Source organism: Ursus americanus, chromosome 30, assembly GCF_024610735.1.
Source record: "Ursus americanus isolate L20-20 chromosome 30, mUrsAme1.1.p, whole genome shotgun sequence".
NCBI lineage: Eukaryota > Metazoa > Chordata > Mammalia > Carnivora > Ursidae > Ursus > Ursus americanus.
Window position 1 is genome coordinate 10,285,643 of NC_142156.1, and position 22,448 is coordinate 10,308,090.

Genomic DNA, 22,448 nt, shown 5'->3' on the forward strand with positions numbered 1-22,448 from the left:
GAGTAGAGAGTTCCACGTTCTTGGATTCTGTGTCGTAAACTCCCATTCATATATAGACCAGAAAATGGGTCTTCATGTCGTCAGGTTACTGGATCCGAGTTTTGGACCTTTGTTAGACTCTGCTTTCCATTCCTGTGCTATCTCAGGAGGATTGAAACTCAGACAAGATGATTATCAAGCAATTTCTAACAAAAACTAAACAGATTTCTTTGTTCGAGGGTATCTTGCCACCTGCCCGACTACCTTTGTGGTTGTGACTTCATTTATCGGAAAGTGCCTTTTGCTCAAGAAACCTGTGCTTAGACTGTGAAGTACCCAGGACGTGGGCAGAGGGGATCCTTACTACTGCCATATAATGATGATGCTTGGAAACAGATCCCACAATGTCATTTGCTTTAAAATATTTGCTATTCTGATAAGAACTTTTCAAAACAGGTAATTGGGGCTCTCATTAGAGCAAAGTCTTTTGCTTTAATGAAAGAAGTCGTTGTAGGAGATCTTTTAGTGCACATAAAGCCCTTAAAGTATGTTTTTATTAATTAAAATCCTGTTTACATTCAACTTTTCGAGATCACATCTGTTAGACTGCAATAGAGCTTGGGCACCTGGGGTCTTAAAATTGAACACTTTACTGGCCCCCAAAGCAAAGTCAATGCTTGTCAGCTTTAGAATTTAAAAAGCTTAATCGGTAACATTTTATGTGCATGTGAATCTGAAACTATTTTTCCCCCCATTTTACGGACATATCCTGTATAATTTCCTCATTCTTCAAAATTCTCATAATCACTTCCACTTCAAGGAAAAATTTCATAACTGTGAAGAGATGAAAACTTGGGGTAATGACTTTTGATATTAGTAATTAACTAATGGGTCCAGATTCATAAGAATTAATGTGGATGCAGAGATCTGCATTTAGAGAATGTTTCAGTGGATTGAATGCTGCCTTTTATAAGATCAGTTTATAATACACTGGCAAATGAATTGGTATAATTTTCAAATGAATAATGATTTTGTTTAAAAGCAGAAATCTTAGAACGAAGGGAATGTTAAATCCGAACTATTTATATCACTGCAAATTCTCTTCCCGTCTTTAATATATATGCATACATATTTAGGTCATTATTATCAGTGTATTTTATGTTCTACTTTGTTCCCATTAGCATTGTAGCCTATAAACATGATATCATATGAACCTCTCCAGATGTTCACATTCTTCACACACCAGTCAATTAAAACAAAAATCATTCAAACCTCAGAGTGTTTGAATTGTAACATTATTTTTCTTTACATAGCTAGGGTGAGCAATTGTGTTGATAATCAGGAGAATACAAAATATTTTTTTATCATGATAACTTGAAATTTAAAAGAAATTAAAATTACTGTTTTTCATTTAAGGCTGTTATGACAGTGAAAGTGGCCTGAGGCTCAAGACAGTGGTCAGGGGCTTTGTGCTGCACTAAACTTTCAAATGTTGCCTTGTGACTGTCCTTTCTCTGTGCACAGATGAAGAGCTGCCTTTGTTTGACCTGTCACACTGACAGTGTTCTGAGCCCAGCCCACCAGCTGTGTGTGTATGTGTGTGAATACTTGGACCCGGAAACCCCAGGGCCAAGGATCGGTGGTGGTTTCCTTCCCAAGAGCCTTAGGGCTAGTCATGAAGGAACATGTGCCTGTTTCTTGTGGTGCCAGTGCCAAAGTCATGTTTCCCGTGAATGTCTAACACACCTGAACTGTGTCTTTCCTTTTGCACACCTGACCGTCTGTTCCTTTGTGTCCAGGAGCTGGAGGAGAAGCACCGCGAGGCCCAGGTCTCAGCCCAGCACCTAGAGGTGCACCTGAAACAGAAAGAACAGCACTACGAGGAAAAAATTAAAGTAAACACACTTTCTGATCTTCCCCGGCATTCTTCCTCTGGCATGACATAGCTTCTGCCTCTTTCTGAGCACTTGGGGCTACCCCTGTTTGGGGTAAATCAGGCCATGGTGGGAGGTTTTGGGGTGTTAACCCATGTGGGGGATGTTCAAAAAAAATTTTTTTTTAATTGTTAATCTCAGTTCTGTCTTTAATATATTTTTTGCCCCACTGTCATTCAGTCCATGATAATTTAGATTTAGCCACAGGCTCACCATTCTTTGCTTTAATTTCCTTTCTGCATCTCAGACCCGAACCTTTTCCTTTCGTTTAAAGTATATCCCTGAGGACCTTCCTTAGTGAAGACCTGCTGGTGACAAGGTCCCGGTTCTGTGTGTCTGAAAGTGTCTTTATTTCACTCTCATTCTTAAAAGGTGTTCTGCCTGGGGATAGAATTCTGGGTTGGCAGTTATTTCTTAGGACACCCTTTGAAGGTGTCATTCCATTGTCTTTTGACTTTTATTATTGCTAATGAGAAGTTAGCTGTCAGTCTAACCATTGCTTTCTTTGGAAGTAATTGCTCTTTTTTGTTTGGCTGCTTTTAAAATTTTGCTTGGTCTTTAATTTTCTAAAGATTTATTGTGATGTATCTAAATGCAGATTGATTATTTATCTTGTTCAAGATATACAGGACTTTAAAATTTATTGGTATCTTTTATCAATTCTGGAAAATTATTGGTCACTATATCTAAAATATTGTCCCTTCTTCTTCCTTCTTCCTTTGTGAGAGTTTGAGTAGACATCACATGCAATTTTTTTTTCATATTTTCCAATTCTTTATCTCTCGGTGCACATTGGGGGTAAGTTCTGACTGATTTTCCACTTTACTAATTCTTACTTGTCAAATCTGCTGTTAAACCCATCCAGTGAGTTTTAAATTTCAGTTACTGTATTTTTGGTTTCTAGACATTTTTTTGGCTTCTTTCCAAGTTTACTAAATTATTTAAGACAATAATTTTCTATTCCCTGCATTCATTTTTAAGCTTGTCTTATTTCTGCTGTGTTTTCTGTTTCTGCTCTGTTTTCTCTTTGTTATTTTTCACAGTGCCTGTCTTCTTTTGTGCTTGGTCAGCTGCTCATTTTCCTCAGAAAATTGTTAGTGGGAATTCTTTGAGGCTTTGAATGAAAATCTGCCGTTCAGGGGTGAAGACAGAGGTCTTCTTACATTTTGAAGCTCTTAAAAATAAAGTTCAAGTTTATTTGGTTCAGCAAATACCTCAAGTTAAAAACAGCTTTGTGCCCATCTAAGCTCTCTACGTTTCTGCTTTCACTTAGAATTTTAGTCTATAATTTTTAACTCTATTGCCAATTTTGGGGAAAATGTTTTCTATATCTTATCTAGCACTTTAAATCATTTTCCACAGAAGAGCTGGCCTAAATAATCTAGCCCAATATATAAAATATTAAATTCAGTTATTATTTCAATTATTGAACTTATTTCGATTCAGTTATTAATAAACTCAGTGATCAGAAAAAATGCCAGCTTATCTATTTCCTTTTAAAATCAGATCACATTTTCATTATGATTTTGGACCAAGGCTTTAACTCAATTCTTGTGTTCCTGAGACTCAGACATTGGTCATTATATCTTAAGTAGTATGTCTTCCCTTCCAAATCAGACAATAAAGGAGGCTTTTAATTTTTGTGATGATCCTGTTATATATTTGGTTGGTATTCTCCGTGCCTTTTTTGGAGAACCAAACATGTATATGCCCACACAGCATGGCATCATCAGCATCATCACCACCCTGGTACCTTCGTTTTTGTTGTTTTTTGTTTTGTTTTGTTTTTTTAACTCCTGGTGTTACTTTTGGCTATTTTTCATTTTAAAAAAATACAGAAAAATAACCTAGAAGCTACTTCAAAGTATTGTAGTGTGACCCCCTACTCAGCATATTTTAAACTTTATATGCCAGTTCCTTTTGATTTGAATTCTTACTGGCTTCCCAACTTTTATCTTTGGAATAAACCAACTTCCAGAATATTATGAGAATGTGTGCAGTAGTCCACTGGCACCTTTGCACGATGAAAATAGCCATTCATAAAATTCATTCTGTAATTTGGATGAGTATATTGACTTTGCTGTCTGAAAGCTGTGTTCCGCCTTAAATTGATATAAATATCTACAGTGGTTCTCTCATTTCAAATTCCTTGCTTCCCTCCCATGCATCCTTCTTCTTGTTCATCCTTCTGCCACTTTAACCCTATCAAAGCCGAGGTGTGTACGTGTTTGATAGAGGCCTGTTCCTCTCTACCTCTTATTGGTATCCATCGCAGCCCAAAGTTGAGGTTTTATTTTGAGCATGAGTCACCCTGAAAATGAGCTTCATTGCATTAGCACCCCATAAAAAGGAGCATACCTGGTCTAGGTACTGTGTGGTCTCCGTAGCCTTCTAGATGGGGAGAACTTGTTCTGTAGATCCTAGGGAATGTTATGGGAAGACTTGTTTTCTTCTGTCTTCCCTACTGGAATCTTTATGAAACCATTTCTTTTTAGCTTGTCCTGCCTTGTGCTTCCTGTTCCAGCCTCTCTAAGGCCATTTTAGTAATTATCATGGTCATACCCTAGATTCTGTCCTTTTCTTGTTCATAATTTTAGAATCACGCCCCAACATCCTAGAGAATGGGCCACTTATCCTATTGAGCTGCTCCCCTCCTCCCCTGACCTGTCCTCCACCTTTTGTTCTTCTCCACAGACTTTCAATCTATTTTTTTCATCAGTCGGTTCTAGTTTAAAGCCCTCTTTGAAATCTGTTCTTTCCTCTCTCTATCATGTGAACCCCCTTCCTGCTGACTGGCTCCTTTTAGGAGCAGCTCATGTCCCCATGAGCCACGAAGGTCCCTTCACAATAGACATTGTGGGAAAGGCAGATTTCAATCCCCTCTGTGACCCCAATTCTTTCAGCTTCTTCCCAGTATCAGAAGCAGTTGGTGTCATTCAGAAAAGGCAGAGTGGATTCTCTGTGATGAGAAACACAGGATTGTGGTCAAAGGCTCAGGCAAGTTATGATGTTGTCTTCCTTTTTTTCCCCTTTCTTTCTTACTTGTTGTTTTGGCAACTGGTAGGCCTGTGTGTGCCTTGCAGAACATTAGATCAAGCTGGTGGATGGTGACACCATTACTGTTTTATTTTTTTCCCCTTGGGAACAGTAGGTGCTTGCTGTGGTGTTCTCAGCACTGAGAACACATGATTTCTCTTCCCCTGGGAAAAGGTTTCTCTTTCCAGTGCTTTTTTTTTTTGTTTTTTGGTTTCCCAGCCAGATCAGAGGAAAGAACGAAGGAGGAAAGAGGCACTTTTTTTCCCCCCTCTCTCTTTTATGTTGTCTTTTCAAACTATTGACTCTCCACCTACTTTATTGGTGGGCAGAATCCTCTTGTCCCTGGCTGTTTTCAAATATCAGCCTTGGTCGCACAGACATCCTCGGTCTTCAGCTTTCTGTGCCTCCATATACAGCCTTGGAGATACCTAGATTAATTCTGTACAGATAAAGAGCGAACAGTGTTCTGAAAACTGGTGCATTGACTACGATAAGGTTGTCCCCAGGTAACATCTGCACATTGTAAGATCTGGGACAGATCCTTTTTCTCGCATTTTGGAGTCCTCTTCCACTGAGGATATATACCTCTTGAGGCTTTTTGGTTGCTGATTTTAAAATAAGTTCTTAGTTTAAGTCTGCTGGTTTGATGGTCATGCTTTACTTCCTACCCTCATCCTGGCTCATAAGCAGACTCCCAGTCCCTCTCTTTGCCCCAGAGTTTTCTTGGCCTTTTCACTGCTTCTCCCACTTTTCCCAAGAGCCCCCCAGTTAATCTTCCCTGCTCAGCTTTGCTACTCAGAATGCTAACTTCTTTTGTTTCTTGTAGGTGTTGGACAACCAGATAAAGAAAGACCTGGCCGATAAAGAGACTCTGGAGAATCTGATGCAGAGACACGAAGAGGAGGCCCACGAGAAGGGCAAAATTCTCAGCGAGCAGAAGGCGGTAGGTATAAGGAATCACAAAGCCAGTTTTCCAAGGAGGGTTTGTGAAACGTGCCCGGAATCACACATCCAAGGAGAGTCCATTCCAGCTGATGAATTATTCTTCCTGTTTAATCCCGTGGAGTTTGTTGCCTACAGCAAGCTCTCTGCAACTCCTTTGTCTCCTAAAAGCAGCGGGGGTGGTGGCTCAGGGTGGCCAGTTTTGCCTTTCATGCTCTTCTTTAAGGACTCATGCTGGTCTGCCATCAACATTGCCCTTCACAATGCCACCTGACAAAAGGGCCTGTGGCCCTACGTCTTCCTTATGGGCTTCCTTTCTCTGCACTCACTGCTTGGCCTTTCTAACCCATGTAGGCACGGGTTTCGGAAACTTTCTGCTCATGAGGTTCACCTGTGATGCTTGTTCATCTACCCATGGTTTCAGACCCCACAGGGACTCTGCACCTCAGAATCTCTAAGGGAGGGTCCTGGGAAGTTGTATTTTTAATCAGCACCTTCCCTCTCCCCCTCCTCCCCGATTCTTATGATTTATTAGGTTGGGAAAACTTTGATGTAGAGAATTTAGGATGGTAGTGAAATGACAGCCCCATTGGTGATAAGAAACTCGAGTTTGCAGATTCAAGTTAGAGGCTCCGGGAGGCCCAGGCCACATGCAGAGGACATGGGGATTTAACGAGGCCTGCTTACTCACAGAATGTTGGGTTCCTAAGTTGGCCCTTCCGTGTGGTTTTAACGCAGGCTGCTTAGGTAGTGGGGGGACGTGTAATCTCCGAGAAAACAACTGAGTGCCATTGTCTGGGCAGTAAGACATGTGACCCTCAGGCTACAGAGCAGTTGACGCGCCTGTTACCTCTCGTCAGATAGCCTGAATTTCAAGGGGAGCCTTTGACCCTGGCCCCCTGGTCCACGTTACTCTCATTCTGGTAGAACTGTCTGTGTGTGAGGTTTCAAAGGCCCCCCTGTGTTTCAGATGATCAATGCTATGGATTCCAAGATCAGGTCCCTGGAACAGAGGATTGTGGAACTCTCAGAAGCCAACAAACTTGCGGCAAACAGCAGTCTTTTTACCCAGAGGAACATGTAAGTATTCACATTCCACCTGCGTGCATGATTACACATTGGTCTTCTCTCCTGGGGCAGAAACTTCATTTTTCTGTCTGATGAAGCCAGAGCACATTTAATTACTTATGTAGTTTGTTCCAGACCCTGTTCTACCTGTGTAATTTTGCCCTCTCTTAAGTGGTCTCATTCTGCCATGCCCTTTCTTTGGAGCTGGGTTTTCTTAAATGCTTCAAATTGCCATCAGATGACAGAGTGCTTTGCTCTCTCTAATGAGGGCTATTTATAGTTAGCTTTTGGAGAGCTGCGGGCCTTGTTCCCCAGACTTGCCTCCTGTGATTAGCCAGAGGTGATCTTGTGTGTGCCTGGTGGGGCCATCCGTCCTGCTCTTGTTAAGTTAGGCCCAGGGGCATAAGGTTTGCAAAGACTCCGTGTTCTAGGAGCACTCGGATCTTAATCTTCTCCCCCAAAGAGTTATCATCTCTGGGATTCCCCCCCCTCCACCTTAGGTACCTCTCCTCAGAGATCTTCTAAAACATTCCCATTTTCACTTAAACCATCTCAGTGGGCCACATTTTGTTTTTTGAGTTGTTCCAGTTTCTCATACTTGTGAACAGTCTGGGGAGGCGAGTGAGGTCTATGGAGGAGTGGAAGGAATAGGATTCCTTCCCCTCACTGCCCTTTCTTCCCCAGGGCCCGCCTCCGTGAGTGGTTGGGACACTCTTGTACTCTGCAGAGGCCCCTTTCTGCCCCTAGACAGACTCAAAAAAAGGTCTACCTTAGGAGGGAAATGTTAGTGTCTCTTGCATTCCCCCTGACCTTCCTCAAACCCATAGACAAGGGCTTCTGAACAGTGAGGACTAAATGGGTCCCAGGTCCCCATGCTGGGATCAGGCTCACGAGGCTGGGTCAGGACAGAGCCAACCTGGGAATGACTGTGCCCACTTACAAAGACGCACCTCTTACTCTGTTTCTTTCTGGCCTGCTGAGGGAACATGCTCACCTCTAATGAGACTGTGATTTTGCTTGGCTCCTCCCACCACCCCCACCAGGAAGGCCCAGGAAGAGATGATTTCAGAACTCAGGCAACAGAAGTTCTACCTGGAGACACAGGCAGGGAAGCTAGAGGCCCAGAACCGAAAACTGGAGGAGCAGCTGGAGAAAATCAGCCACCAAGACCACAGTGACAAGAATCGGCTGCTGGAGCTGGAGACAAGGTTGAGGGAGGTGAGCGTGAGGGGCCCTCTTCCAGGAGGATTCACTGGGGGTTGGGGTCCCCGAAACCAGCCAGGTGTCAGGCATCGGTCAGCATATACCTAAGAGGCGCTATGCATGGCGGCGAAGAGTGCAGACCTGGCCGCCCTGACCTGGGATAGGATTCCACTTCCATTTCTTGCGAGTACCCTGACCTTGGGCAGCATACCTTCTCTCTGGGTTTCCATTTCCTCATTGGCCAAATGGCCATAACGAGGGATCTCCCTCCTAGGGTCACAAGGATTATGTATGTTGGTGCCTTTGTCAAACTGGGAGGCAGAGTGATTCCTCCCTTATCCTGATTTAGCGAGGGTCACATGCCTGAGTCCACACTCGGGGTTTAGCGCCTGGTCCATCGTGTGGCCTGCTGGGAGTGGCAGCGGTCTCCTAGTGTCAGTGGAAGAGGAAAAGACAAATCTCAATTTTAATGAAACGTGGTTCTCTTCAGAGACATAAGGAAGCTGGGAAGGGTAGTCAAGTTTTGGGGAGGAGAATGCAGCACATTTGGTCGCAGACACATTGAGGTTGACTGAGGCTGTGATGGCACGTGTCCTCACGCACTGTATACTCGTTAAATGCCTGCTGTGTGCCGGCCAGTAGCCTGGCTCTGCAGTGGCCATAAGACAGACCCTGTCCCTGATCCTGGGGGCTGTCGCCTAGTGGGCAGGGTTAGCTGGCTGGACAGAGGAGTTCAGGAGAGTGGTCGCCAGAAGCGTGACCTCCTGGCTGGACGAGAAGATGACGTGTCCAGAGCCTAGCGGGTAGGTGCTCAGGTATTTGTGATGGAACTCTTCAAAGAGAACATGGTCTCCTTTAAAGGAAAAGACTGTGAAGCAGACAGAGGTCTGAGGACTAAACTTGGGGATACCCATGGTTCTTGTGCTGGAGTGTGAAAATGAGGCCAGTCCTCCATAGGACAGAAAAAAAAATGCGTTGTCTCGTGTTTTTCAGGGGTGGTCCAGGTGTAGACCCTTCCGTTAGGATCATCCGGTGTGTCTGTTGAAATGCAGATTCCTGGGCCTCTTTCTCTCTTAGCGTTTTTGAATGAAATAGGATGTGGGGGGAAGTGGGGAACAGGGATCTGCATTTTGGACAATCTCTGGGTGATTCTTATACTCCCACAACAGTGGTTCTGGGTTGTCCAAAAGCCTTAGGTGGTGGTTTCAGTTTTATTATCCAGGCTATATTTTTACTGTTCAGTAAGTTTAACAACATTTCCCTGTAGTGTCAGCCTTAAGAGTGTGAGTGTAAATAACTCCGATTTCTTTGAGCGTGGGAACACTGACTGTTTTGCCTTCCCTTCCCACAAATGTCTCTCTTAGCTTGGCACCTGCCCTGCATCTGTCGCTCATCTGGGCAATTAAAATGCCCCAGGGGGGAGCGAGTTGCTTTTTTTCTTCAATCCGTACAGCTTGCCCCCCCAAGGAAGGTGGGAGAAGATTAGAATGCTGGTAAGAGGCTCAGGGCCGTCATACTCACTGGGAGTTCTGGATCTTAAGCTTTAAATATAACAAGGCAGGTCCACCTTCTCTTTGCTGCCTGCTGCTACGGAGATTGGGGGCAGAGGCCTGTCAGCCTCCGGGTTGATCCACCTGCAAGGCTTCCCGCACCCAGTGCATGCAGTGTGAGCTCTCCCCTAGCCAAGCGTGTGGAGTTGCGAAGGTGCGGGGGTCTGGGACCCTCCTGTCATTGCACAGCATTCTACTCACCCACCTCCGCATGACTCGCTGTCACCTACCTCCTCTGGTTCTGCCAGGTGGCCCCAGGGGAGCTTTCTGGCTCACTGGCGGAGTTGCAGCCTGCTCTGACTGCTGGCATTTTAATAAGACAAACAGCAAGTTGTGGACCCTCGAGCCGGACTTCTGGGTTCGAAGCCAGCCCTGCCATTGTGGAGCTGTGTGACGTGCTCAGTCTCATACTTTGTCCGTGCTGCTGTGTACGATGGAGGCGACAGTAGTGCCTCCCTCTCTGGGTTGTCATGAAGTTGGACGAGCTGAAAGAGTGCCTGGCGCCTTGTGAGCGAGTACTGCCTGTGCTGCTGTCGTGTCGCCGCTATCATCACTAGGGGGAGAGCGCAGCCGTGGCTAAGGCTGCCGCTGACTGGCTAAGGGCTCCCAGACCTAGATTGCCAGCCTAGACCTTTCTCATGAGGCTCTGACCCATTGTCCCAGTAGACGTTAGACACCTCCACCTAATGTCTCCCTTGCTGCTCAAGTTCAACACATCAGCATGGAATTTCTTATCTTTCTCCTTAGAGTGGCTCTTCCTCTTGTGTTCCCTAGTGTTCCCTGGTATAGCAGAGGTCTCCCTGCGCAGTTCACCTGGCTGGAAGCTCAGGCGTCACCTTCGGTCCCTTGTCTCTTGCCCCACCTCAAATTAACCACCAAATGCTGTTGGTTCTCTAGGCTTAATCTTTTATAAGTCTTTGTTCTCTTCACCCTTACAGCTTTTGGGACTCGGGTATCACCTTTTCCAGGGGACCCTTCTCTGACCCTCCTAAGCTGGATGGAACATCTCCTTTGTGTCCCCATGGTCTTGTGAGTTTAGGTCATCACGTTGTATACCTGTTGGCAGCTCCTTTAGACAGTGAGCTTCCTGAGGGCAGCAGGAACCTCTTATTTGCTTGACATCTCCAATGACTGGCACAGAGTCTGGTCTCTAGGACAACCTTGTCAGTGTTGGTTATGTCAACAGATAGGCCATGGTCTTCCTCATCTCCATGCCTTTAGATGTCTTGGTTTCTCTGCTTGGAATTTTCTTTCCTATTTGCTGATTTGGCTCCTATAAGTTCTTCAATAAACACATGCAGTGTTGTTCCCTCCTTTACCCTCCACTGCGTTCCCACTACATCCCCACGTATTCTGACCATTACACTTGACCACATATATGGTAATGGTTGGCTTTCATTTTTCCTCCAGCTCAAGGGCAGAAACTGTCTTTCATCTTCATATTCCTTTTTATGTGGAAGTTGCTGAGTACATTTTCTTGAATGGATGAAGCATTGAGTAGATAGAATGATAGATGGGCAGGTGGAGGGAAAAATGATTTCTTCATTCCATTAATGTGGGTTACCTAATTAGAACAAATCAGAGCGGGAGTATTTATTTATTTATTTGTTTATTTATTTATAGATTTATTTGAGAGAGAGGGGAGGGGCAGAGGAAGAGAATCTTCAAGCAGACCCCCATTGAGCACAGAGCCTGACGTGGGGCTGGATCCCATGACCCATGAGATCATGACCTGAGCCGAAACCAAGAGTCAGATGCTTAACCGACTGAGCCGCCGGGGCACCCCAGAGCAGGGACACTTAAAATAAATAGAATGCAGTTCTGTTGTTCCATTTTTATCCTAATTGTAAAGAGATCCCTGTTACCAATATGATGTTATTTATAGCCATTTACTTTTAAATGCTTTTCTAATAAGAGTAATTGTCATAATTTTCAGTTGAGATTCTTGTGTGGTTTTTCTTTTGAAACCTCCCCAGCGCTTTGAATGTTTGTAAGTAAGGGCTGGTTTGTACAGACATTCTCTTACACGTTCTTGCTCCTGGTCATTTCTTAGACTCCTAAAGTCAGATCCGTGTTATAGCAGATCCATTTTCTCCTTCTCAGTTGAGCACTGGGAATTTGAATCCGTGACCACATTTAAGATGCAAGTTGAACAGCGAGTTGCGTCTCAGCTAGTCAGGGTCAGCTCGTTAGACTAGCGAGTTGCATTCTCTCTAGTTCGAGTCAACTGAGCATTTGTGTGTGTCTCTCTCTGCCCTTCTCAGGTCAGTCTAGAGCACGAGGAGCAGAAACTGGAGCTAAAGCGCCAGCTCACAGAGCTGCAGCTCTCGCTACAAGAGCGCGAGTCCCAGCTGACGGCCCTGCAGGCTGCCCGGGCAGCCCTGGAGAGCCAGCTGCGCCAGGCCAAGACGGAACTGGAAGAGACCACGGCAGAGGCAGAAGAAGAGATCCAGGCACTCACGGTAGGTCTGCGGACAGGTGCCTTCAGGCTGCTTCAGGCCTCAGCCGGGATGAGTGTGCGCTGAGGAGATTTGCTCACTTGGAGAAATCCCAAGAGAGAAAAATGATCCCTAGAGATATTTAATGGCCAGAAAACTGGCTTACATGAGGATTCTCCTTCATGAGAGTTAGTGTTAACATCTGACCTTTCCTTAGTATCTTGAAAAAGTCCCTCCTTTCTTTATGTATCTTTCCTCTTTTAAAAATAGTCATCATTAAATTTAAAATTTTAGTTTGAGCTGAAGGCCATTTACCTGAATCTTCTACTTCATTTTCAGTGGTCATTAAAAAAGTAATAATCTTATATCTTACAGTAGTCTTCCTACCACATTTCTATTTTTGTATTGGTTAACCTCATTTGCATTACTTTTTTTTTTTTTAAACTGTAAATTCTCCTTCAGGTCTTATGTATGCATCTGCTATGTTCTGGATGGAAAAGATTATTCTGAATGAGAAAATCTTTTCTCTAAGAGGGACCTGGCTTTGCTCTTTCTGAGACAATAGTTAACTGAAGAGTGTTCTCAGAAAGTCGAACTTGGAGGGTAGGCGAGGGTGTCACTGGATTTAGACCTTGGTTCTTTCTGGAAGTCTAAAAATATGACTTTTTCAGTTTCCCATAGTTGATCCTTCTCATGGGGACTGACCCAGGCTAATAAAACTGACAAGAACCTTACAGATAAAATGACAACTTATCAACTTACAATGGAAAATACAACCACCAAGTTGACTGGGATGCTCTGGGTGGCTCATCTTCCCATTTTTTTCTCCTTCAGAGAAGTCCCCTTAAAAACCTCATTTCTCTTGGAAGGCTGCTTGGTGGACCTGGACTTGGCACAGAAAGCCGAATGAGTTTAATGGCTAGTATCAGCCAAGCAAATGCATTGCTAATAGTAACATAGTGTACTTGCCAAGTGGACAGGCACAGTCATGCCCGCTGGTCAGGGTACCCTCTTCCGTGGGCAGGGCACAATGCAGCTGATTGGGTTTCGTGTTTTCTAAAATAAGGTGCCTAGGTGGGTACCTTACTCACTCTGATTCATCTTGGATGCGGTCCTCATTTCCATCAGTGAACATCTCTAAGCATGTAGAGTGGGGTTACTTCTACAGATGGCCATGCACATTCATTGCTTATGATTTATCCTGTTCAGAAGTAGTGTGTGTGTGTGTGTGTGTGTGTGTGTGTGTTTTAAATGATCTTATTCTTAGAAGTTACCTCCCATTGTTGGTTTTGGGAAGCCCATTATCTGAACCAGATTGGGAACATGATCTGACAGTGCCAAGGTCCTTATGGACTAGTGTAGGACACAGAGGCTTCCAGGATTCTAGGGATACAGAGTAACTCCTATTAGGAAGGTGCAAGTGCATCTCAGATTTTCCAGGACTTATGTCAAGGTCAGATATTGATTGCAACCTTAGTTTCTCAGTGAGAACACTCCCTGTGTGCTATGCCCCCAATACTTGGTTTGGAAAAGAAACAGTCACGATATCTCTTTATTTATCCTCTGCCTTGTATCTTTCCAAACTGCTCTGAATCCATTTTGAAACAAAACAGTATAACAAGATAAAATAAGAAAGAAAAGGCCAAGAGAAAATAAGTCTATAGAAGAAAAATATGGAGGTAGGAAAGAAATGAATATAAAAGAATGCTTGCCAAGAAGGCTTATGTGCTTTCTGGAATCGGCTGGATGGGGAGAGAGACAGGCAGATAGCATTTCTTAGCTGCTAAAGGAGGCATCAGCCACTATTATATTGAATGCATTGTATATTAATATTTTCTCCCCCTGTCCAAACCACCCACGCTCTGAGAGAAGGAGGAGATATCAGTAATCTAATCCATACTTAATGAGTCCTTGCTATGTGCCTAGTGCTGTGTCTTTAGCCTTTTCTCCCCAGGGGATTGGCCTGTAATTCCTCAAATCCTTTTACTTTGGAGCAGAGGAGAAGGACACATTTATCTCACTGCTCTGTTGGAGTTGGGAGGGAGGGTGGTGGCCATGCATCTTATCCTGCCCATTCAGAAGGAGGAGGATATAAAATAGAGCATGTGTCACTGCTGTTTATCTGTGGGGAAATTAGTCTTTAAATCCTGTCTTACTGCTGTTTGGAATGTGCTCTGTCTAATGGCTGCTGGAAGCCTTCACAGCGGCAAGTCACGACTTAATTTAGTCAGATGAGATCACTGCCTCAGAGCATCTTCTTGTGAAAAAATAAAGAAACAAACCTCCCTAAGTCTAGAAACTAGGGCTCTACCACTCTTGCAGATGAAGATGCCTTGGAAAATAGGGCTTTTTCAAAGCGATGGCAGGAAAAAACAAAAACAAAAACCACCTCACAGCTGTTTGTAGTCTGTCATGCAAGAATCCAAATCCTGAATCAGCTTGCCTCGGTCCAGTTTTGAGGCCTTGGGTTTTCCTTTCCCCTTCCTCCGATTATGTCCAATAAACCTGGTTATGGACTGCATGCGGCTGTTGCCTGAATGGCTTTGTTGAATTTGTGCTGAAGACCGTATTTTCTGAGAGAAAGAGGAAATGGCCACAGGTGCAGTACCCTGACTCTGTGTCATTGTTCAGGCCCCAGGGCAGGCTCCACGTAAGCATCTGCCAAATTAAATCAGCTGGATCTAAAATGGTCTCCGAGGAGATCTGCGAACTTCAGAGCAGGCTGATTTATTAATAAAAGGGAACGAATAGTCAAATGGGCTATTACTGCTTCATTTTAAGAGGCTACCATCTCCTAGCCTGGGGAGGGAGCAGTTACTCTGGTCTCTGGCCTTGGAGCAGATCAGATGGAGTACAGTTCAGCCAGCGGTCTCCATTGAAAAAGCATGGCCGGTCTCCATTGAAGTATGGCCGGCCTGCTGGGAAGCCACTTGTTGGTCTCCTTGATGTTTTCTTGCTACCCACTCCCACCCATTGTGTTTGCATGGAGATTCATTGGCCATTAAAGTTAAGAATGAATCAAGGTGGAGGCCAACAGGAGAGTCATATTGAAGGGGAGGGTAGACAGAAGGGGGAATTAACCACGACAGACTATGGACTCTGGGAAACAAACTGAGGGCTTTAAAGGGGAGGTGGGTAGGGGTTTGGGATAGGCCGGTGATGGGTATTAAGGAGGGCACATATTGCATGGAGCACTGGGTGTTATACACAAACAATGAATCATGGAACACTACATCAAAAACTAATGATGTATTGTACAGTGACTAACATAACATAATCAAAAATTAATAAAAAAATGAAAGAAAGAAACAAAAAGCCAGGCTTTTAAGGTGCTTCAGTGCTTCTTGGTGGAAGAAAGAATTTTCCACCCAGACTTGATATTTAAGACTCCATCCCTTTATCTAAGGAAGAGAATTTGAGTCTGCACACTCTAGAGCAGACAGATGTGTGATGTGCTGTGTCACTCCAAATGGAGGCCGCAGGCTAGAGGCCTGGCATAGGCTCTGTGTGCACCAGCATGACCCCACGACACACTCTTCGTGTCCAAGTCCCTGTTGTCCTGCTCTTTTACTGATTTGGTTAATGAGTAATGCTGAATAATCAAGAGTCTAAAGCTAGAGACACTAACAAAAGGAACCCTCCCAGCATGGCGTGACCATGAGATCCCAGTGTCATCCTCTTAGATTTGTTAAAATCATGAGTCAATGCATACTCTCATTTGTTTTACATAAATATCAATCTATGTATTTAAGCAAGCCATTGGCACAATAAGCAAGATCTAAAATTAGGGCATGTGAGGTGATAGTCTTGCTTGGTGCCCACCTTCACAGGGAAAGGGATGGATGTGTGGAAGCCTGAGTGTTCTAGAGCCCTGACCATGGATCCCAGAACATGGTCAGATGTCTAAACACTGGTTTCCTTTCTCGAGTTCTGTATTCTTCTCTGTCATCAAGACTGCATTATAATTAACTTTTCTTTCTTCCTCTTGTAACTCTCTTTAACATTAATGAAGACATAAGTACTCCCCCAAAAGAATGCCTTTCCAGTCTTCAGGCTGCAGGCTGTGCATTCTCCCTGCTTGCCACCAAACACTTAGGTTAGTGGTTCTCAAAATGGGATTGGTAGGTTCCTAGGGGGTTCCCCAAATTCAGATTATTTTCATAATAATGCTTAAGGTGTCATTTGGCATTTTTCATTGTGTTAACATTTGCAGCTGATGGTGCAAAAACAGTGTTATTTTAAAAGAAATAAAGAGTAAATATTTGGGGAAAAAATCTCCATTTTAATTTCTCAAGTGGTAAATAAAGGTAACCCACATAAACAGAGCTCTTCGGTGTCCTTTGAAGAGGGTAAATATTTATTCTCTGTAGCACCTGATACCTAGTGAACATTCAAATATTTCATTGAGAGAATCTAAAGACTGTCTTATGCATTTTATTATCTTTATATACAGTATTGTGTGACCTTAGCTTTTTTTGTGCACTTGTTTTACAACTTATTTCAAAGAAACATAAAACATGTTTCTTGGCATTTTCTTGCTTAGATCAGTTCAGTAATTGTTAAATGTTTATAGAATCTCCAGCAGTCATAACAGGATCCGTTCTATATTTTCTGTTTATAATTCACAGTCAATAATAAATCAAAAGCCATAATGATGGTACTCCATTTTACCTTCAAAGAGGATTGCCATTTGATTTCAGTGGTAGTGCGATGCTCCTTCTTGGATAAATGGTATTCATGCCCCATTAAATCAGTAAATCTCACATATTATTGTTGGGCATAAGGCAGATTGATTTGGGGGGGAAAATAAGAGTCTGATAAGTTAGTCCATAAAAATATGGGCTATTATGAGGGGAGTTGATTCTCAATGATAACTTTTTATTTATGAATCTGTGAGTCTGTTTTTGCAACTTCTTTTTGTTTGTTTAAAACCATTTTCCCCAGTTCTCTTCATTCTTTTGCGTGGATTTATATTTCTGGTTGTCACTTTCCTTCTGCCTGAAGGACTTTCTTGACTATTTCTTATGGTGCAAGTGGTAAATTCTTCAGCTTTTGTATATCTGAAAAATTTCTTTTATTTCACCTTCATTTTTGAAGGATATTTTTGCTGGGTATAGAATTTAGGTTGCCAGGCTTTGGGTTTTTGTTGTTGTTGTTGTTGTTTTTCCTTTCAGTGCTTTAAAGATGTTGTTCTATTCTAACTTGCTTCATCCCCTCCCCTCCCCTCTTCCCACCCACCCTTAGGTGAGGAATCTGTCTGTCTTCTCTTTGTTTCTCTATGTGTAACTTGTCTTTTTTCTCTGACTGGTTTTAAGCTTTTTCTTTTTATTACTGGTTTTAAGCAGTTTGATAATGATGTGATTTAGCTTAATTTTCTTCATGTTTCTTGTGCTTGGGGTCCCTTCAACTTTTTGCATCTGTGGGATTATGGTTTTCATCAACTTTGGAAAATTTGTGGCCATTATTTCTTCAAATGTTTTTTCTGTCTGACCGCTACTCTCCTCCAGTGACTCCAGCTACATGCATATTAGTTAGTTCAAAGTTGTCTCACAGCACATTGATACTCTGTTCCTTTTTTTAAGTCTTTCTTTGTATGTTTTATTTTGGGTAGCTTCTATTGCTGTGTCTTCGAGCTCACTAATCTTTTTTTCTTCAGTGTCTATCTGCTGTTATAAATTTATAATACTTAGGGCAAAATAGATGTATTAGAGAATACATCGCAGCTCTAAAATTTTTGACTTAGTTGCCTTATAGACCTGACACAGACTAATTTTTTTTTTTTTTTTTAAAGAGAAGGACCACTTTTGCCTCTGCCTCAAATTAGTTTCTTTGGACTTTCATAGCTAAGCTCTGGTGCCACAATCTACCCTGTCTCTCAAGTCAAAGGTCTGTGAGGGCATCCTTTTCCCTTCCTTTCCCAATGTCTGTCAGCAAGTCTTATTACCTGGGCTTCCAAAAAAGCTCTCACTTCCACCCACTTCTCTCTGTCTTTTGCCACCATCCTACTCCAAGCTACCATCATCTACTCCTTGAATGACACAACAACTTCCTCAGTACTTTCCCTGCTCCTTTCTACCTTCATCTAATTTTGATCTGTTCTTTCTACAGCATCCGCAAAATGACAATCAGATCATTTCACTCTACTTCTTAAAATCTCCATTGGCTTCCAATTAATGGTATTTTGAATGAAACCCAAACTCCATTCTGAGCCTTTAAGATTCTTGGTCCCTCCCTGCCTCTCTACCATTATCTTGGGTGACTTTTTCCTTGTCTTGCTGTGCTTTAGCCAAAAACCGTTTGACCATTACCCACCAAAAATTCATTTACCTTACAATCTAATACGAGGGAGCATATATATACTCTACTTCATTGATTCTAAGGTATCTAAAATCAGGATGCAGCTTTTAGTCATAGCTGGTATATAACTCTCAGTCATGTGGACACATGGACATGTGGACATGTAATAGTTTAGTCAACAGCACCTTGTTTTCCTTAATGTCACATAAAATTGCAATGTCTTACAATTAACAGCATCCTAAATTTGATTAATTATGGTATTTGAAATGGAAGTTGCCTATGACAGTGCTTCCCTATCCAAGGTACATCCCAGTGTTTTCTGTTCAATTCTATTTATTCCATTTCATTGAGAAAACCAAAACAAAACAAAAAAGAAAAAAACAACCCACTTGTCACGCTTGCTCTTGGGTCAGAGCTTGAAGTTTGAGAAGCTCTACTGTAGCCATTCAGGCCTTTTTTTGTTCATCAAATGCACCAAACCCTTTCTTGCTGCAAGACTTTTGCCCTCTGCCTTTTCCTGTTCTTTGCATGTCCGGTTCCTCATCATATTACAGGTGTCGGTTTAAGTGTCACCTCTTCAGAAAAGCCCTCCTTGATTACCCCATCTAAGTAAGTTGCTTTCTATCCCCCTTATCCTTTTTTCCCCTGCACCTTGTTTGTTTCTTTCATAGCATTTGTCACTGTTTGTAATCATGCACTCGTTAACTTTCTATCCTCCCCCAATGAATGACGGTAACTCCACGTATGCTGTATTGCACTCAGAAAGTCCTTGAATATCAGCTGAACAAATGCTGCTGTTTCAGAACAGCTCTGTCTTGGAGAAAGCCTTCTGCTTACTTGAAGGTCAATGTCAGGTTTCTGAATCTCAGCAGCTTTTGATTAACAACAAAAAAAAGTCTCTTGTTTGTCCTGGCTGTTGTCATGTGTATGTGTGTGTGTGTGTGTGTGTGTGTGTGTCTGTCTGTCTGTCTGTCTGTCTGTCTCAGGGAGTAGGCTAGGGAGGGGTCACCTGGAAGGAAGAGGGAAATGTTAAGTATGGGGAGTAAACAAAGGAATGAGAGTAAAAACTTCCTCCTTGAATTTTTTCTCCCTTTTTTCCAATGCCCCTGGGCATTAATATGAATGTTAAAGGTATTTGTACAGGGTATGCATGTGTGGTCTAAGTAGTCAAGTGTTATTAACACAGCATTGTGTATTCCTGTAACTAATTTCTGATGTTGGACTTGATGAATTAGTTCTTTGAAAACCAGATGTTTGGGCGGCTGTAACAGCATTCTTGGCTTTCTAGGTAAATTGCTCTTTACTTTATTTAACCCAAGCATGTAGAATTGTATCCTACACTACGAAAAGTTTATAATCAACTTCTTACCTTTTAGGCACATAGAGATGAAATCCAGCGCAAATTTGACGCCCTTCGTAACAGCTGTACTGTGAGTATTAAATCTAAAGATGATTAAGATAACATGAGACTAAAAGCCAAGAGGGAAGAGAGGGCATCTCTTATAATATCAACTAACCGATTTTTTGTTACAAACTTTCAGCTTGAAGCACTTAATGGGGCCAAACTGATTTGGAATTCCTGAGCCCCAGATAATGCCGTTTCTTGGGTTCCTGCCAGTTTAAAAAATTCTAAACCATTCTTTATGTTTGGGGAAGGGTAGTTGGAGTGGTGGAAATAGTTCTCATGGCCTAGGCTTCAGTAGGTGCAACGGAAGTCCCAAGGCAGCTTCCCGCCCTCCCCGGTGTAGAAGTTTCCGACACTAGTCCCAGCTAGATGCTGTGCCGACGCTGGGGGCTGTTGCTTCACAAGGCTTCTCTAGTGCGCTGATGCCGCAGAGAAGAAAGTCTAGCAAGTTCTGTGGACCTAGAAATTTTAACTTCCTACCGAGCAAAACAAAACTCTATGGCTCTTTGGGAGATGTCATTTATATGGAGAGAAGTAAATTCTGTGAGCGGAGAAGCATCGTGCACAGGTTATGTAGGGTCAGCAGAAGCTCGCTCTGTTTCCCATTGGAACAAAGGACTGAAATAGGCCCCTTTCAGAAGATAGGATATTATCCTTATTCATGGTTCCACCTCCTTTCTTTGGTACTTTCATGGCTTTATTACCTTCTTAGCCCTCAGTGAACTTGTCTCCATTTGTGTTATTCGTATCTGTGAATTTCTAGAAACAACCCCACCATAGTCCCCACATACACATTTTATTGTCCTGTAATGAACTCTTTCTTTCCTTTTACCTATTATAAATGGAATGTTAAGCCTTACGAGTGTGTGCTCTCCCCCCTTAATTTAGTTATAGAATGCACACGGTAAAATGCATAAAAGTACACTAATCTTATGGGTACAGTTCTATGAAATTTTTACACCGTATAGACAACTGCATAGCCACCACATAGATCAAGATCCAGAACGTTTTCAGTCTACAGTGAGCTGCCTCACATCCCCTCCTTATCAGCATCCTTTGCCCAAAGGCACAGTTCTGACCTCTGATACTGGAGATTAGTTTGGCCTGTTCTTGAACTTCAGACAAATGGCATCATAGAGGATGTGCTGTCTTGGGCTTAGCTTTTTTTTGACTTAAATTGTCTGTGGGGTTCATCCATGTGGTTGAATCAGTCAAGAATTTGTTCCTTTTCATTAATTATGGTGTAGCGTTGCCACTGGATGCATAGAACTGGAGTTCATTTATCCATTCTCCTGCTGATGGAATTTGAGTTGCTGCCGTTAGGAACACAGCTGCCAGGAAGCACTGTTGCATGAGTCCTTTGGTGGCCATAAGCACCTGTTTCTGATGAGCATATACCCAAGCGTGGAGTAGCTAGTAGGTCACGAGATATGCTTCTGTTTGATTCTAGCAGGTACCCGGCAGATGGATTTTTGGTCTGTATTTCCCAATGCTGATGGCTGCATCTGGGGTAGGCCCTCCTTACAAGTGTCTCCCGATTTCCTCCATTTCTGCCTCTCTTCTTGAGGAACTGATGCGTTATGTTCCTGTACTCTCGTGCCCCCACCTTTTCAGTTTCTTACTGTCTTGGTTTCTTTTTTTACACACAAGTTGTTTGCTTATATTACATACATGCTCGTAAATGATCACTGAATAAAACATAGATCATTTTATGACCGTGATTTTTTTTATATTACTATTTTTTCCTAAAATAAACTTGGATATGTTTTCTATGTGTACATCGTTAATCCTTCATCTGGAGTTTTCTCTTTTTTTAGTCTTTTGGCATAGCAGTTTTTCTTTTAATTGAAGTATAGTTGACACACAATATTACATTAGTTTTTGGTCTATAGCATAGTGATTCAACAACTCTATATATTATGCTAGGCTCACCACAAGTATAGTTACCATCTGTCACCATACGATCCTATGATAATCCCATTGACTATATTCCCTGTGCTGTACTTTTCATCCCTGTGACTTAGTCATTCCAGAACTGAAGTCTGTGTCTTCCACTCCCTTTCACCTCATCCCCCCCTCCCCTTGGGCAACTATCAGTTCTCTGTATTTGTGGGTCTGCTTGTGCTTTTTGTTTGTTCGTTTGTTCATTTGTTTTGTTTTTTAGATTCCACATGTAAGTGAAATCATATAGTACTTGTCTATTTCTGTCTGACTTATTTCACTTAGTCTAATACCCTCTAGGTCCATCCATGTTGTCACAGATGGCACAATCTCATCCTTTGTACATGGCTGAGTAATATTCCACTGAGTGTGTGTTTATGTGTGTTTGTGTGTGTGTGAGTGAGAATGCCACATATTCATAAGAGCTTTTTTTAAAAAAAAAAAACATTTGTATAGCTTTATTGAGGTATACTTGAAGTACAGTAACTTCAAGAGTTTGGAAATGTGTACACAGCTGTGAAAGCAACAAGACAATTAAAATAACAAATGTATCCATTACTCTCAGATGTTTCCATGTGCCCCCGGTAATCCTCCCTCCCCCAGATTTTAAAAATTAGAGGTTTGTTTTTTAATAGAATATGCCAATATGTAGAAT

At 42.6% G+C, this 22,448-nt stretch overlaps 1 protein-coding gene across 9 annotated transcripts in view; it reads left to right on the top strand.

Moving 5' to 3' along the window:
• Positions 1 to 22,448, top strand: part of CIT (citron rho-interacting serine/threonine kinase) — a 157,844-nt gene that overhangs the window by 90,324 nt on the left and 45,072 nt on the right. For all 9 annotated transcript variants that reach the window (XM_045791588.2, XM_087857288.1, XM_087857287.1 and 6 more), the window contains 6 exons: positions 1,779 to 1,874; positions 5,776 to 5,892; positions 6,862 to 6,971; positions 8,003 to 8,177; positions 11,977 to 12,174; positions 19,824 to 19,877. In XM_045791588.2, coding sequence (XP_045647544.2) covers positions 1,779 to 1,874; positions 5,776 to 5,892; positions 6,862 to 6,971; positions 8,003 to 8,177; positions 11,977 to 12,174; positions 19,824 to 19,877 — 750 coding nt within the window. The remainder of the gene's footprint in view (positions 1 to 1,778; positions 1,875 to 5,775; positions 5,893 to 6,861; positions 6,972 to 8,002; positions 8,178 to 11,976; positions 12,175 to 19,823; positions 19,878 to 22,448) is intronic.